Genomic DNA, 15,260 nt, shown 5'->3' with positions numbered 1-15,260 from the left:
CCCGCGGACGGATGGCTGTGTTTTAAACATTCTCTACAGCTGGAGTGTTTTTTTTTTTCATCTCTCCAAAGTGAGCGCAGAGCGAGGCGTAGAACAGATGCCGTACGGGAGAGTGAGCGATGCTAAAAATAATGGTAGTATAGTCGCACGTTATAAGAGCAACAAGCCGTCGGGACACCAGGAAACATGTTGAGTGTGTACGCATAAACACATTGTGATGTATTCCACCCTGTCTGTCAGGTTCTGGTCACACACAATACAGTATGTAGACACGTGGAGACACACACACGAGTGGGCATACACACACACACACACACACACACACACACACAGAAAAATTAAATACAGTATAATCCACAACCATGACACCGCTGGGTCTCATAAGGTTGAGACCGTTTGAAACATTAACGGTTTGCATGGACAAGCACAGGGAAGTACAGTACAAGGTCTGCTAAAAGGATGAATCCAAGGAAGCCTTTCATCTAGTTTCCATTGAAGTACTCAATTAATCCAAGGTGCTCAGGTACCGTATTCATGGATGAGAGGTGGAACATGGGGGGGAAAAAAAGTATTTTACTGACCAGCACAACTGTTAATAAATAGAAAGCAATATCTATTTGCCATTATGCTGGTTTTTAACATACTGCCTGGACTTTTGATGTCTATTTTCTAAGGCAAATGTTGTAGGCCAAACAAGTTTGAGAACCACTGAGCTAAGTGAATGATAGGAACTAAACAGACCTCCGAGAGTGTACAAATGAAACCTAAAGGACCACTTTTCAACCTACCTTCTTACAATTGGTCCTCACCAATGCTCATATAAAATGATAAAGTGCCATGTGGTATTTGTTCATGAACATTAGTGAGGACCAGTTAAATGAAGATAAGTTGAAAAGTGGTGAAGTGGTCCTTTAAGCAGCCAATTATGGTTCCATCTGTACAGTCTCGGTTTCTTAAAATCAAGAAATCTGCGGTGTTAACTTGGCTCTGTGAGTTTAAGAATGGACCCAAAATAGACCCATACACAAATCAGGTCCGTGTCTACACATGCCTGTCCAAACACAGAAGCGCACGGGGCATGCGACGTAGCGAGAATGGACCTGCTGCAACTTGCTGACACAGAGAGAGAGACAGGGAGGTGTGTGGAGTGAGTGAGAGCCATCGCTATGGAGCTATATCGATCCAGGCAGAGAGAGAGAGAGAGAGAGGGGAGGCTTTGATAGATGGACGGATAAAGATAAAGCACGGATAAATCAGGACCAGGGGGAGATAAGGGGGCAAGAGGGGGTCAAACGTGCCACACGGGGGCCCTTACGATCAAGATCCCGATCAAGACATGGAGAGAGAGAGGGAGGAGGAGGAGGAGGAGGAGGAGGAGGAGGAGGAGGAGGGAAAATAGAGGGAGAGATTGCGAGGAGTGATGAAGAAGCGCAGAGGGAATTGTGTGGACGTGGCGCAGGCTCCGATAATTAAGAGCAAGGTGTCCAGGCCTTTCTGGAGCCTGACGGAAACTCGATGTTGCATGTGTTATCTCATTTAGATAAGACAGATTCCTGCCCCGGACTCTCACACACTCTAAACAAGTGTGTGTGTGTGTGTGTGTGTGTGTGTGTGTGTGTGTGCCGCACACAGACACACACGCACATCTTTGCTCATACACAAAGGGATGGAGAGGCACTGCACTCGTGTGCTCTCACATGCACACACTCTCATACCACACACACACACAATCTCTGCCTCGCTTGCACAATATGATGGCGGACAGTAGGACCTCATTATATCATTTCAGTAACTGTGCTGGCTGGGGGGGGGGATCGATTGCTACATTAAACATTAAGAGGGGACAGCTATATTGGGGGTGAGGGATGGTGAGCGAGGAGTCAATATTGTGCCAGATTAATTACATACCCTCCCATCGCCTGCCCGCGCGGATCGTCCCTCGCGCTGCACGTGTCCTACAACGGGGATGTATTGTATCGGGGGGGGGGGGGGGGCTACGCTAAACTGCAACGCCAGAGATGAGATTTATGAACAGTCAATGGCCAATTTATAAAGAGCCAACGCGGCGCGATTGGAAGCGTAATGGACAAGTGAACGGAACACATGTGAAAGACGGAAGGGTTTGATGCATACATGTTGTGATCTGCTGCGATGGGCTACGTGAAGTTTGATACATTGTAGTACAATCTGAAGTGTTTAACCACTTCTGGACGGGAACACCCTTTTGGTGTTTTAACTATAAGCATTATGTTATACTTTAACATATCTACAAGCTCGTATGAGCTTGTAGATAAATCTTTGAATATATATATTCTTTCAGAGCGAACTTTTTTATTTATTTCGACGTCGGGCCTAAATTGGTTAACCACTTCCGCCATACTTGATGTGCTGCGATGGGACGTTGTGTGTGCTTCTTCTAGATCGGCTATCGTTGCTATTTTGGAAGTTTTTATTTTTAATTTGTGTAAAGAGTGATAATGTACAGGAAAGAAAATAAATGTTTTCTTAGTTTTTGCCTATAACATGTCCAAAGTAGAGACACCTGCAAGTGGTTAATTTATAGCATAGAGATCCATCTATTTGGCCATTCTCGGAGTAAAATGAAGACTTCCCTGTGTCCACAGCAAAGAGCAGGACTTTGCAATTACAATTAACAGGAGTTAATATTAGATTGTGCGTGTATGACTGACGATACAGTCGATATTCGCTTGATTCATTGAGAAGATTCAAAGCCACGTGGGACAGAGATCATTCAAAGAGCTGACTTCGCATCTTGACCACGTATCGGGCACCACATGCACACAATCAAACTGACCCACAGTCACAGCCCTAAGGAATGGGGGGTCACGGTACTTGGAGCTGACGAGGACATTGTGACCTAATTTGATATATTTGGAAAATGGAGAAGCGAAACTTTTGCGAAAGCCGTCTCGCAGCAGTTAATTCCCGTGATGATCCACATGATGCTGACATTCTGACGCAACAAATTCTACCGTTTAAAAACATGTCGTTATTCTCGCACTACCTCCTCCACAACGGCCAGACCCTCGGAATCAACAGGAGCCGTCCGTCACTCCTCCTCCGGTTGATTGCACTGTACTTTCCATCAATCTGGCTGGGCTCGTTTGGCAGGTACCTGACAACAATGCTTTAAATATTCAAGGAAGCTGAACCATTATCAGATGAGAGAGAGAGAGAGGGCGACCTGTAAATCAGATCAGGGCAGACACTAATGGACGCAGTGCTGCTGGTCGCCCTGAGAGCAAAAGGCAGACACCAAAGCCACTCAGGGGCCCCGTCGACTCCCAGAGATGAGGACGAGTTTGTCGATGCGGGGCCAGGTTCAGCTCGGCGCGCTCTCTCTCCATTTCTGTTTCCTTCTCTGTGTTTAGGATTTGTTGACACACACACACACACACACACACACACACACACACACACACACACTCCGTCTCTGTCTGACTCTCTCTTGCCAGACTCGTCTTGGCTCTCTCTCTCACTTCCTCTCTTTCGCTCTCTCTCACTCCGATTTTCTCTGTCTCCTCTCTGACCAGGCTCGACTTGGCTGTCTCTCTCTCTCTCTCTCTCTCTCTCTCTCTTCTCCCTTTCATTCGAGCATGTTCTTTCTCTCTCCCTCTGTCTCCCCGTCTTCCTGACTCTGCAGTGACCTGAGAAGCGTGCGTAGTGCGTACACACACACACACACACACACACACACACACACACACACACGTGTCCAGCACATGTTTCCACGCACCAGTGGAATGGCTGGATCGAAATGGTCAAACGCTCGCTAGTAATACATATCGTAACGCCTCACTTCCCTTTTCGATCTCTCTCCATTTATGTCTGTGTTGCTTCATCTGTCTCTGTCTCCTCTTCTGTTATCTAGTCCTTCCTTTCTATACCCTACAATCTGTATCATTCACTGTATGTGTATATATATATATTTTATAATAATAATATATAGGTATTGTAACAGCCGTTGGCTGTTTTTGTTATTATGTTTGGTTAGTATGACATTCACATCATTGATAGAAACTGCACCCTGCTCTGCATACGGCCTTGCTATAAAATTGCCTATACAAGGCACACTGATTGAACGTTAAATCTAAGCATGTAACATACATTATGTAACCCGAGTCGAGGGCAAAAGTGTCCAAGTCAGTTACACAGTTTGCTCTACTCTTCTTCTGCCTCCCGTCCAGTAATGCTGTTTGTCGCCACGCTGAATCAATAACCTCCTTTTTAACCTTTTTAAAGGCTTTGTAACATAATTGGCGTCCTTGTTGGTTTAATCGATCTGCCGCCTCCTTAAGGGATCAGTTCACAGCTAGCAGGGAGCCAATAGCAGCAGGGACCCAGCTAGCAGGGAGCCAATAGCAGCAGGGACTCAAGCACTGAATTTCTGGACAGATCGCATGTGGGGCCGTATGCTGCATGTGCACATGTGTACCAAATTTGAGGTATATGCACCATTTCCCCATAAATCCGAGAGATAATCCCGGAGCGATCGGTATACTGTCTGTGTGACATTGGCCCGTTGAACTATGATTTTAAATGATGAGTATTTACTTGATGCTCGCGTGTTGTACTCCGATTTAGCTAGCTTAGCACTCACCCTGTTTGACACAGGGAGCTGAGCTGGGTTCTGAGTCTTCTGACCCGCTAAAGTGATGAGTTAAGTGCGAGCCAGGCTGTCGTGTGCTGCAGACTTCCAGAGACTTAAGACTTGGCTCGACTGCAGATAAACATCCATGGTAAGACTCTCCAGATCCACTCCAGACTTTCGGGGCTGGATTTCCCCCACATATCCAGGCCCTTTAATGGTAGGAAACATTGGTTCTAAAATAGGACGGGGAGTTCATGGGACGGTCCCCCAAGCGCCACTGCCTCGCCTCGAGATGGCTTGTGCACAGGTGGCGTGTAACATGTTTCATGCACTGTCACGGTGACTAGTATTCCACCGTCACCTCCAAACCGTATTTCCTACAACTAAATCTAACCAAAGTTCCTACGGGTCCTGGGAACACATGCTTACATTTGAACCGGTTATTGGACATTAGACATGTCCATGAATGGATATTGGGTGTGTGTACTGTATATATGTGTATATATGTATATGTACAGTATATATATAATTTTCTTTACTTAATGGAGATACAGTAGTTTCATCAGACGTTCTGGAATGTTTTATTTTTTATTTTTTAAGTTTTATAAAATGTTGCAATTGGGCTATAGGAACACTTACTGAGGAGAAGAAGAAAAAAACGTGTCACACTTTAAGTGCAATTGTCTTGTGATTTCATTGATCGTGGCCCTTCATGGTTGTTATTTCCCTCGTTCCATTACGCGGTAAATCTTGGTGTGTCAGTCTGTAGTGTTGTAGCTCCGCCGCGGTGCTTCCAGCCATACAGACGAGACGACAACCCCCGTTAGAACACGGTAGAGCTGCTGCTCCTCCATATGTCCCAGCTGGTGGAGGCCATTGTGTGACCCGAGAGGTTGGGGTGGTTTTGAGCCTGAGTGATGACGGTTCTCAGGGTGCCATCTCTCGCTCCTGGGATTTGTTTGTGGTGGGTATCTACTGAATGGCAACCCCCACCCCCAACTCCACCACCCCCTTGTATGTAATGATCCCTCTACTTCCTAAAGCACTCAACCATGACCATCACCTTTCACCCTGCCTCCTCCTCCTCCTCTCCCCGCTAACCCCACCCACCATTTACATTATGTAAAAAAAAAAGAAGAAAAGGCCCTCTTCCAACCGACCTTTAGCTGTGAGGGGGGGTGGCTCCTCTATAGATGGTGTTCAGTGCTCAGAATGGGGAGTGAATGGCGGACAGCAGAAGAAAGGCTGGAAATCGGGAAGGAGGAGATAAAACAAGCCCCCGCAGCCAACCCCCCCCCCCCCCGAGCGTATCTTATAGTTTAGGATGTGTGGAGAATCTGCCCAATGTTCCATTCCAAGGCAGGGAGAATGTGTCCACAGCTAGCACGCACATGCGTGAGCGTGCGCACACACACACACACACACACACCCACACCCCTAGGCCTGGGCCTTAATGGACAAAATCCAATATTTCATTATTACTTGACCAAATACCTCAATATCAATTAACGATAATATTGTCTTGTGACAGCTATAATTTTATTTTATTAGTCTCTGTGCAGCTATTTTAGAAAGGAGAAAAACGTGTTCCTTCCAAGCGCTGCGTCCTATAGGGGAAACTCCTCCCTGTCAGGTGATGAGAAGTGGCCTGCTCACTCCTCATGCTCAGTTCGGGGCTCTCCCCAGGTTGACAGAGAGAGAGAGAGAGAGAGTATAGCGCCCATGATTCCAGCTTAGGCAATTGGCTCCAGGTGAAAAATGGTTTACAAAATTGTGGTCGGCGCATCATGCTCTGTGTCCATCGATGTTCACCACCACCACCCGCTCTACCACACCCACCCTACCCCACCTGACTGCCATGTTCTGTAGAAACTCTATGAAACATGAGGATCTTTGAGAAGGGGTGATGTAACACTTGCACAGAGCTGTTAAAGGAGGGAACCAGAGCCGCGAGAGCCCGGGGTCACGTTGCCCCAAATAAAACCAGGAAGAGATCTAGCGTTGAACGGCGTGAACATAACTCTGCCCCGGTTCTATTTACAAGACTGCCACTTCCTTATAAACCTTTTGCAGCAAATTTGACATCATCTGGAGCAGGGAGATTTACTGCTATACTCCAGAGAGTTTGAAATACTTGTTAGACTCTGGGGGGGGGGTTGTTATGATTTAAAACAGCTCCGGGAAATCGGAACATTAAAATTATTCTCTGTACCTTAAACGTTTTTTTTCTTCTGAAAGATCATTATGTGAATAGGAATGAACCTGAGGTCTCTGTGCCTGTTTTTCAGTGGAGCGTGATTCTGTTCTATCTCTGCATGATGCTTTGAACCCTGCCTCCATTAATTAGAGTATTCTGTGTCTAGGGATTCGTTAACGGGGACATCAGCCAAGTGGCTAATTGAAAAAGCATGCCAGGCAACAGGCTGGAACACCAATGACAAAGGCGTACGGCACGGCACGGGCACACACACGCACACACGCACACGCACACACACAGTGCTGTCCCAATCAGTTGCTTAACATAGTTATTAAATATTGAAGATGAGAACACACACACACACACACACAGTGCTGTCCCAGTCACTTGTTTAACATAGTTATTAAATATTGAAGATGAGAACGAACACACACACACACACACACACACCTGTGTGTACGTTCAACGTCATTCCTAGGCTGCAGTGTTTTCAAATGCAGCATGTTCTCGAGCCGTCCTCATAAAGCAACGGGGCCACATCAAAAGGGCCGTGTCCCTGCCAATCGCATTAGCGGCTCCGCTCGGCTGCATTGTGAGTGGACTTGTGTACACACACACCACCACTTATTTGCAGTTCACGGCCACACCAGAGAAAGGGGAATGCGCCGGTAGACAAACACGCGCTGGGTTAAAAAGAAAAGAAAAAATATCAGAGCGGCGGTCATGTGCCCGCCCTCTGCTCTGGGAGCTAGACGAGCTGGCGGAGACTTAGAGGAGCTTCTGGAATCCCGTTGTGTCTGTCGGGGAAATCTGCCTAAATGCCCTCTAATCCCGTTGATCCTCTGCTAAAGCCAAAACTTCCTCACCTGCCTGCCAGTCATGGGAGAGTGAGTCGATGTCCCAGGCCAGACGGGTTTTTTTTTAGCATGTTGACGTGACACTGTGTGACGTCAAAGCTCTCCCCCCCTTTTATTTTACTAAACACACAAACAAACTCAACTGACTACTAACATCTGGCTACCGATAGGAAAGAATGCCGAGTTGGATATACAATGTATATTTTGTCGTAAAAGAGGTGTGACAGTTATGGCTGATTCCCAAAAATGTAATATTCGAATGCTTTGTTCGGTGGCACGGAATTAGAACACGTAAAATAGTTTTTCCAGCGCCTTCATCACTACAAACACATTGTAGCATGAAATGTTGAGAGCTTCTAGATCTGCTACCATTCAAAACTACGTGCTTGAGCAGCACTGCAGGGATTCATGAAATACTGACTCATTTTTTTTAAATCCCCCCGCCCCCGCGGCCCGTCGTCGAAGCTTAGAATTCTGATCGTTTTTAGGGCTAGCCCTAGTGACGGTGTTAGTAGTATGTGTGTGACGGTTCAGATGTGTTGGGGGAGGGTACCTCATCCTTGAAAAAACTTGGGGTGGCATAAAGGAGATGCCATGAGATTGAGAATGGTGTGCTCTAAATGTACTTGTTAATTCTTTTGTATTATGCTTTCATCTAATTTTTAATCTGTCTGGTGGAATTCAGCAGCGAGATGTTTGCGACTGGTGGACATGTGCCAGTGACCAGGCCTCAACCAAAGACTCTGTCAATCCCAGTCATTTTTTTTATTGCTGCTTGCCTGCTTCCATAGAAAATCAAGGTTTTAAAAATCACCTCAGTCTGCCGGATGGCAACGTCGGCCCAACCACTTTGATCCGGTTGGGTGTAAGGAGCACCAGGTACCAGGTCTTAAGACCTGGAGGCGTGGCCAATGCGTATATCTATTCTACGTCCGAGCATAGACATGGCAACGCCCCGCCTGCCTCTGATTGGCCTACCGAGGCTGCTGCTCTTGCCTGTCTTCCGAGATGCAAGGGTACTCAGTGGTGGGAAATAATACAAGAGATTGGCAACAAGCGACTACTAACTTGTAACTTTATTTTTTGTAGCAGAGGCAAACTAATATTGTTTGTGCCGATGGCATAAACAACATTAGTTTGCCTCTTCTACAAAAAATAAAAGTTACTGTCGCGTGACAGTAACTAAAGTTGAGCTGGTTTCCACTTCAGCTACAAAGATACAAAGCTACAAATATGCTGTATAGCTTTGCATCTTTGTATCTTTTGCATCTGCCAGTGTGAACGCAGCATTAGTCTTATTTATGGAAGTAGTTTGTATAAGTCAATCAACTGAACTCCAAAGTCAACGATTTGGACTTTTTTTGGGGGGGGGGGGGGGGGGGGGGGGGGGGGGGCTCCTACATCTTGGAAGTTGTACTTCAAAGTTCAAACACAGATAGTTCTAAATGGATCTCTCTTCAATTTCTCAACGGAGGCACACATGGGCTGAAAAGTGGAAACTGTCCTGCCAAACCGAAGCACACGGTAAAACCCCTAGTGTTCATTATCCATCGTAACTCTCCGAGTCGGATTAACACTGAGGATTTTGTGTATAGGATCGTTTCAATCTAATCTCTTCCCCCCATTGTCTGTTGACTCTGTTTCCATGTGATTTTCTTCCTGCTCTCTGGTTTTTGTGGGACAGAATCGGCTCAGGCTGTGTAGTCAGCCAGCCGCGCTCGCTGCGTCTCATTCCTCTCCCTTTTTTTGTGAATGGGCTACAGTATGTAATTACCTGGGCTCAGCTTTCAGTGTGGCCTGTTCCAGCAGGTCCACACCCACTGCAGACATGCACGCGACACACACACACACACACACACACACGGAAATTAAGAACGCTTAAAAAAGTGCACACATCTATCCACATGCATGCGGCACTGACACACACACACACACACACACACACACACACACACACACACACACACACACACACACACACACACACACACACACACACACACACACACACACACACACAGGCATAAACACAGGCCTCCCCAGCTGGAAGTGCACAGCTGCTGCTGTTTACCGTGTCGAGACCAGAAAAACATCCTGTACAGTTCTCTGGGTGAAAACCTCCCCTCGCATAATAAACACGTGGGCCCTCGGCGCAGTTTGAAGCTCCACACTGGGTGGTTTCTGTGGCCTATCGAGTCAAAAGGTCCCCCCTCCCGTAGTCCCAATGCTTGATGGACAGATCTCCTCCGTCTCATACCGGGAAGCTGCGAGAAATCGGGATTAGCAAAGACTAGCGACGTGTTTTTTAGGGACATTTGGATGTGTTGCATCAGAAAACCAGCAAGGAAACGGCAAATTGCGGTCTAACCACATGAACCTTATCCTCCCTTTTTGGGAATATCATAATAGGAGAACGTTCCGCGAAAAACTCAGATCTACAATGCAGTCTCATTGCGAGTTTTTTTCAGTGAAGAGATTTAGTGGAGTGAAGAAAGGAGGGCACTTAGAATAGACTATAGGACCCTGATCAAAAAGTGTATAGGGTTTAAGTGACTACAAAAGTAACTCAGTAATATTTGTCGATAAAGGAATTATGTGGAAAAATAGTTTTATTGGATATGACGTACTGTATAATAATGATGTAGCTACTTCTTCCATTCTGAGCTTGACTACCGTAATAGCAATAGCAATAGTGTGCATTTGGTCCATTTCATTGCATTAGTTGTACTTTTTTCAAATTTCACCCCCACAATTTTGTTTCAGTTTTCAGTTTAAAAAAAAAAAATCGCCTAAATCTTAACGCATGTGCATGTGAACACTGCATGTGAACACTGTCTGTCGGCTTTTTTTCAAATGGCAGAAGTATAAAGCGGGGCTTAAGTGATTAAGGAATGAGAACACGTCACTGTATTTGTCTTTCACGTAGCGACAGAACACACAGACGCGTCTATTTTAAGAACCAAACTCTCCTCCTCGTTTCATTATTTTCCTTTCGTCTTTGTTCCGTCCAAAGATAATCAAATATACCCATGCTGCTAACATCTGGGCCCCGATAGGAAAGAATGCAGAGTCACATATACAGTGTATGTGCATTTCTCACAGAGGTGTGACATTGCCTTTCATCAGCATAGAGGACGCTCTTGCTGGCCCGTACAGTTGTTTAGGTTTGAGCTTGACTTTGACTCGAGGTAGTTATGGCTGCTGTTGTGTCTGGCACAGAGCAAAGAAGTGGGCGAGGACACGCTGCACTTCCAAACGACTGCTGGAATGCTGTCGTGTATGTGTGTGAGTGTGTGTCTGTCAATACGTGTGCAGTTTGTTAGCGTGTGTGCTTGTGTGTGCGTGTGTGCGTGCGTGCGTGTGTTTGTGCGTGCGTGCGCGCCTGTCTGGGAGAGACTGTGAGAGAGCTTTTTTTTAATGCGTGTGCTAAATTGTCGGTGTGTGTATGTGTGCGTATGTGCCAACGCACACCAGTGTGTTTACATTTGTCTGTCTGCCTCCTGATGGTTTCAATTGACTGTCTCTTAAGCACTCTGGCTGGCATGTCAGCCGGATTCCTGTGTGGACAGAAGTATTTGCTTTTGCCTCCCAGCCTTTGACGGCAGTCATATCAGGAGAGAGGGGGGAGGTCGAGGTCTATCTTCTGTATGTCAGTGTATCTCAAATACTTTCGAATCAAGGACCCCCAAATTAATGCGTTTTGCTGCGGACCTCCATCTGAAAATATTTTGTGCCAGGATTACCCCCATACTTACAAGATTTGTGGTGTTGAAAGGTTTAATTTCTTTCTTTTTGTTGTTGATATTTTCAAATGTATTCGATGTGTACATGGGGTTAAAAGTGGTTACAGATTTTTATGGGGTGCATACGTTGGTTAGACATTAGCCTGGCTGCCAACAGGTTTTTCGTGTCTGGCTTATTAGCCAGGCTAGTTAGACATACCGACAGTCCTACAGTCATTAGTCAGACAAACCCGTGCTGTGGGTTAAAAATCACCCGTGCTGTGGTTCAAAAATCACCCGTGCTGCGGGTCAAAAATCGCCCGTGCTGTGGGTTAAAAATCACCCGTGGCTCCCGACATGCGTGGCGGGTTAAAACTAATCCGTGCTGCGGGTTAAAAAGATCACCCGTGGCTTCCTGTGAGGTTAGGGTTAGGTTAGGGTTTGGGGGAGGGTGTCTGACTCATGGTGTGTGTCTGACTGTTGGTATTTTACTGGAACCCCCTCAATTACGGACCCCGCCCCCCCCTGCCCGGACCCCACCGTGAGAGCCACTGCTGAATGGAAGCGCTAATAACTTGTCCGTTTCTCCGTTCCTGTCTCTCCCCCTGGTATAGCGGTGGCGTTCCACAGCCCACCGGTCACCATCAAGAAAGAGCCCCAGAGCCCCGGCTCCGACCCCAGCCAGTCCTGTAGCCACAAGCAGAGCTTCAGTTACCCCAGCAGCGGAGAGCAGTGCCTTTACGCCAGGTAAAAAGATTTATACAAATAAAATAAAAAACATACACAGAGGTCACATTGTAACTGCAGCACAACATGGGTGCATTTGAGCAGCGGTGGGGAAAAAGTACTCAAATGTTTTACTTAAGTAAAAGTATAAATATTGCAAGTAGAACTACTCCTTTAACAAGTCAAAGTCCGGAAATTCAAAATGTACTTGAGTGAAAGTACAAAAGTATTGGCATCATTCAAAATGTACTTAAAGTACCCCAACTAGAAAGTACTCGCTGTGCAGAATGTGCCATTTCAAGTTTTCAAATGTGTACAAATATTTTGAAAAAGATTTAGATATTTTCAAATTGCCAAAATGTATAGGGCTGAAGTGTTTAATGTATGTTTTGTAACAACAATCAAAGTAACTATAATAACTAAAGTTTTCGAATTAATGTAGTGGAGTAAAAGTACAATATTTGCCTCTGAGATGTAGAAGTATTAGAAATTGGAAATACTGAAGGAATGTACAAATACCTCAAAATTGTTAACCCCCTTATGGCTATTGACGTAATTGACGTAATGAATCAATAAATCCCTTATGGTTATTGGCGTAATTGTTTAATCCCCTGTAATCGGGAGCTTAATATAACAAAATTGAGCAAATTTTAGCTTGTTTGGCTAACGGCCGATCTACCTAAAACCGGTCCGAAATCCGCATGTGCACGGTCGATCACGCAAGCGCGCAGTCTTTATGTACATAGTTATGTGATGTAGTTATTCAAATAAACAATGATCGCTTAGCATCCTGGACATCTGATAGTGCTGCACAGTCCAAAGCTAGTACCGGATGTTATTGTTCCTTAAACCGGAAATGACATCGCCATATTCGCTCTATTTGGTCAAAATCGGCACAATGTTGACGTTACCGCCACCTTCAGGACTGAGTGTCTAATACTATAGGATTGCTGTGTGAGAATGAGATATAGTGTGTATATCACAGGCATTAAAATAACGAATTAAACATATGAATAGTGCAGGCAGAAGGCACAATCCACTTTTAATTAGGCTGGCCATAAGCCAGGTGTTACTTCCCACCACTATATTTGAGCAGGTTTCAAGCATTACTGTACCTGCAGTATGGATGTGTTGTCACTAGTGTTAATATAGCTCTCAATGTGTCTCTTTTCTGCGAGTGTTTGTGCAGTCTGTCTCGACGACATAAAAACAGAAACAAGGACGTGGAAGCACTATGTTCAGGAAACCAAACCCTGGTCAGCTCTTCATGCATAAGTCAACACAGCAAAGAGAGTGACCACACGCTATTGACCACCGCGGGCCTCACTACATGGCTCCCATTAGCCTGCTTTTGTCGTATTGACTCATCATTAAGCCCTGTGCCATCTCCCACGCACAACCGTCTTCCGACCACGTGCGTCCCGCTTGCGTTGACTATGGTTTAGACTTCGCCGCGCGACAATGGCAACGCAAATGACCGATCCTACACGGCAAAACGCTGAAAATCTTGGAGTATTTTCGGGTGTATAATGACATGCCCAAAACAGGAATGCCAGGGTTAATGTGGTTATTGTGTGTGTGTGTGTGTGTGTGCGCGTGCTTTTGTTTCCATTTCCCAGTGCCTATGAGCAGAAAAGGGCTGCAGCGGGAGGGAAGAGCTCCTGTCCCGGAACGCCCATGTCACCCATGCAGCAGCATTACTCCCCCAAACCTGCTGTGGCCGGACGGCCCGACGCTGGCTACATGAACCCTGCTGCCTCCACCCAGCAGCCACTGCCTAGCCACAGCTACCCCATCAACCCCAGGTGACACACACACTGATACCGTGACATGACAAGGGCTTCGTATCAAATGCACAAAAACATGCACACACGATATATGAACATATGATTTGTTATCGATTTCTTTAGTTTACCCACATGAAGTAATCAATGCCCGACTCAAGGTCCCCTCTGACCAGTTCCGACCGTTATTGCAATGATGTGTATAGATAATATTTATAGACATAATAGGCCTGATTCACATTCAAGATGTTTACACGGTTTACACCGGGCGGCGGTGGTTCAGGGGTAGAGTGCCTGGATGGTAACCGCAAGGTTGCAAGATCAAACCCGGGCTCCCCCAGAGTTGGTGTCGAAGTGTCCTTGAGCAAGACACTGAACCCCTAATTGCTCCCGATGTGCTAGTTGGTGCCTTGCATGGTTTCCGCTGCCATCGGTGTATGAATGTGTGTGTGAATGGGTGAATGTGATGCACAATCTATTTAAAGCGCCTTGGATAAAGGCGCTTTATAAATGCACCATTTACCATTTACACAGATATTTTGGGTGTAAAGGAATTTTCCAAACTTCCCAAGTCAGTAGTCTAGAACAAGGCATTCTAATGACATACAGCAAGCTTTGGTCCCATGTAAGTCTGCATCCGAGCAGACTTGATAAAAATAAAAGTAAAAGATGATTGAATCAGACTACTAACGTGGGAAGTTTGGAAATGTCCTTTACATTGCTAAATATGGGTGTAAACGGCTTAGTGAATCAGGGCCCATAGACCTGCGTTTTGGTTATTACATTTAGGAAGCCCAAGCCCTTAGTTATAAATATTAACCCAATCTCGTCTCTCAGTTCCAGGTACCAGGGCCCTGCGTCAGACCCCATGTGCACCCCGTTCCCACCGCAGGGGCAGCAGGCCTTCCAACGCATGCAGCCTGCCCCAGCCGCGGGCCCCCATGCCGGGGGTGGTGGTGGAGGAGGAGGGGGTGGAGGACCGGGTGGTGGAGGTGGAGGAGGAGGAGGAGGAGGAGGTGGTGGTGGTGTGTACCATCGGCAGCACTCTGACCCGTGCCTGCCCTACTTGCAGCAGAGCTTCAAGCAGGAGTATCTGGACCCCCTGTACGAGCGGGCGGCCCACAACATGGCGGCAGGGGGCCCGGGGGGCCCTCACCCCCAGACCCACCCCCACCCTCACCAACACCAACACCACCATCCACACCCCCACCAACAACACAGGTTCCCACCGGCCCACATGATGGTCAAACAGGAGCCCACGGACTACACTTATGACCCTGGTGAGTGACAGTCGGACACTCCACTGCATATAGAGACTCCTTCCTTGAGGGCAAATCTATAGGAGGGGGGGAAATAACTGAC

The 15,260-nt window shown here is 46.5% G+C and overlaps 1 protein-coding gene across 3 annotated transcripts in view; it reads left to right on the top strand.

The window, feature by feature from the left end:
• etv4 (ETS variant transcription factor 4) overlaps positions 1-15,260 on the top strand; it is a 44,012-nt gene that overhangs the window by 12,839 nt on the left and 15,913 nt on the right. For all 3 annotated transcript variants that reach the window (XM_083787356.1, XM_083787355.1, XM_083787357.1), the window contains 3 exons: positions 12,003-12,135; positions 13,734-13,919; positions 14,736-15,178. In XM_083787356.1, the coding sequence (XP_083643482.1) occupies positions 12,003-12,135; positions 13,734-13,919; positions 14,736-15,178 (762 nt within the window). The remainder of the gene's footprint in view (positions 1-12,002; positions 12,136-13,733; positions 13,920-14,735; positions 15,179-15,260) is intronic.

The sequence above is a fragment of the Protomyctophum parallelum genome (genome assembly GCF_964188405.1).
Source record: "Protomyctophum parallelum genome assembly, chromosome: 17".
Classification (NCBI taxonomy): domain Eukaryota; kingdom Metazoa; phylum Chordata; class Actinopteri; order Myctophiformes; family Myctophidae; genus Protomyctophum; species Protomyctophum parallelum.
The sequence above is the reverse complement of the archived record's forward strand: the minus strand, read 5'-3'. Positions and strand labels throughout refer to the sequence as shown.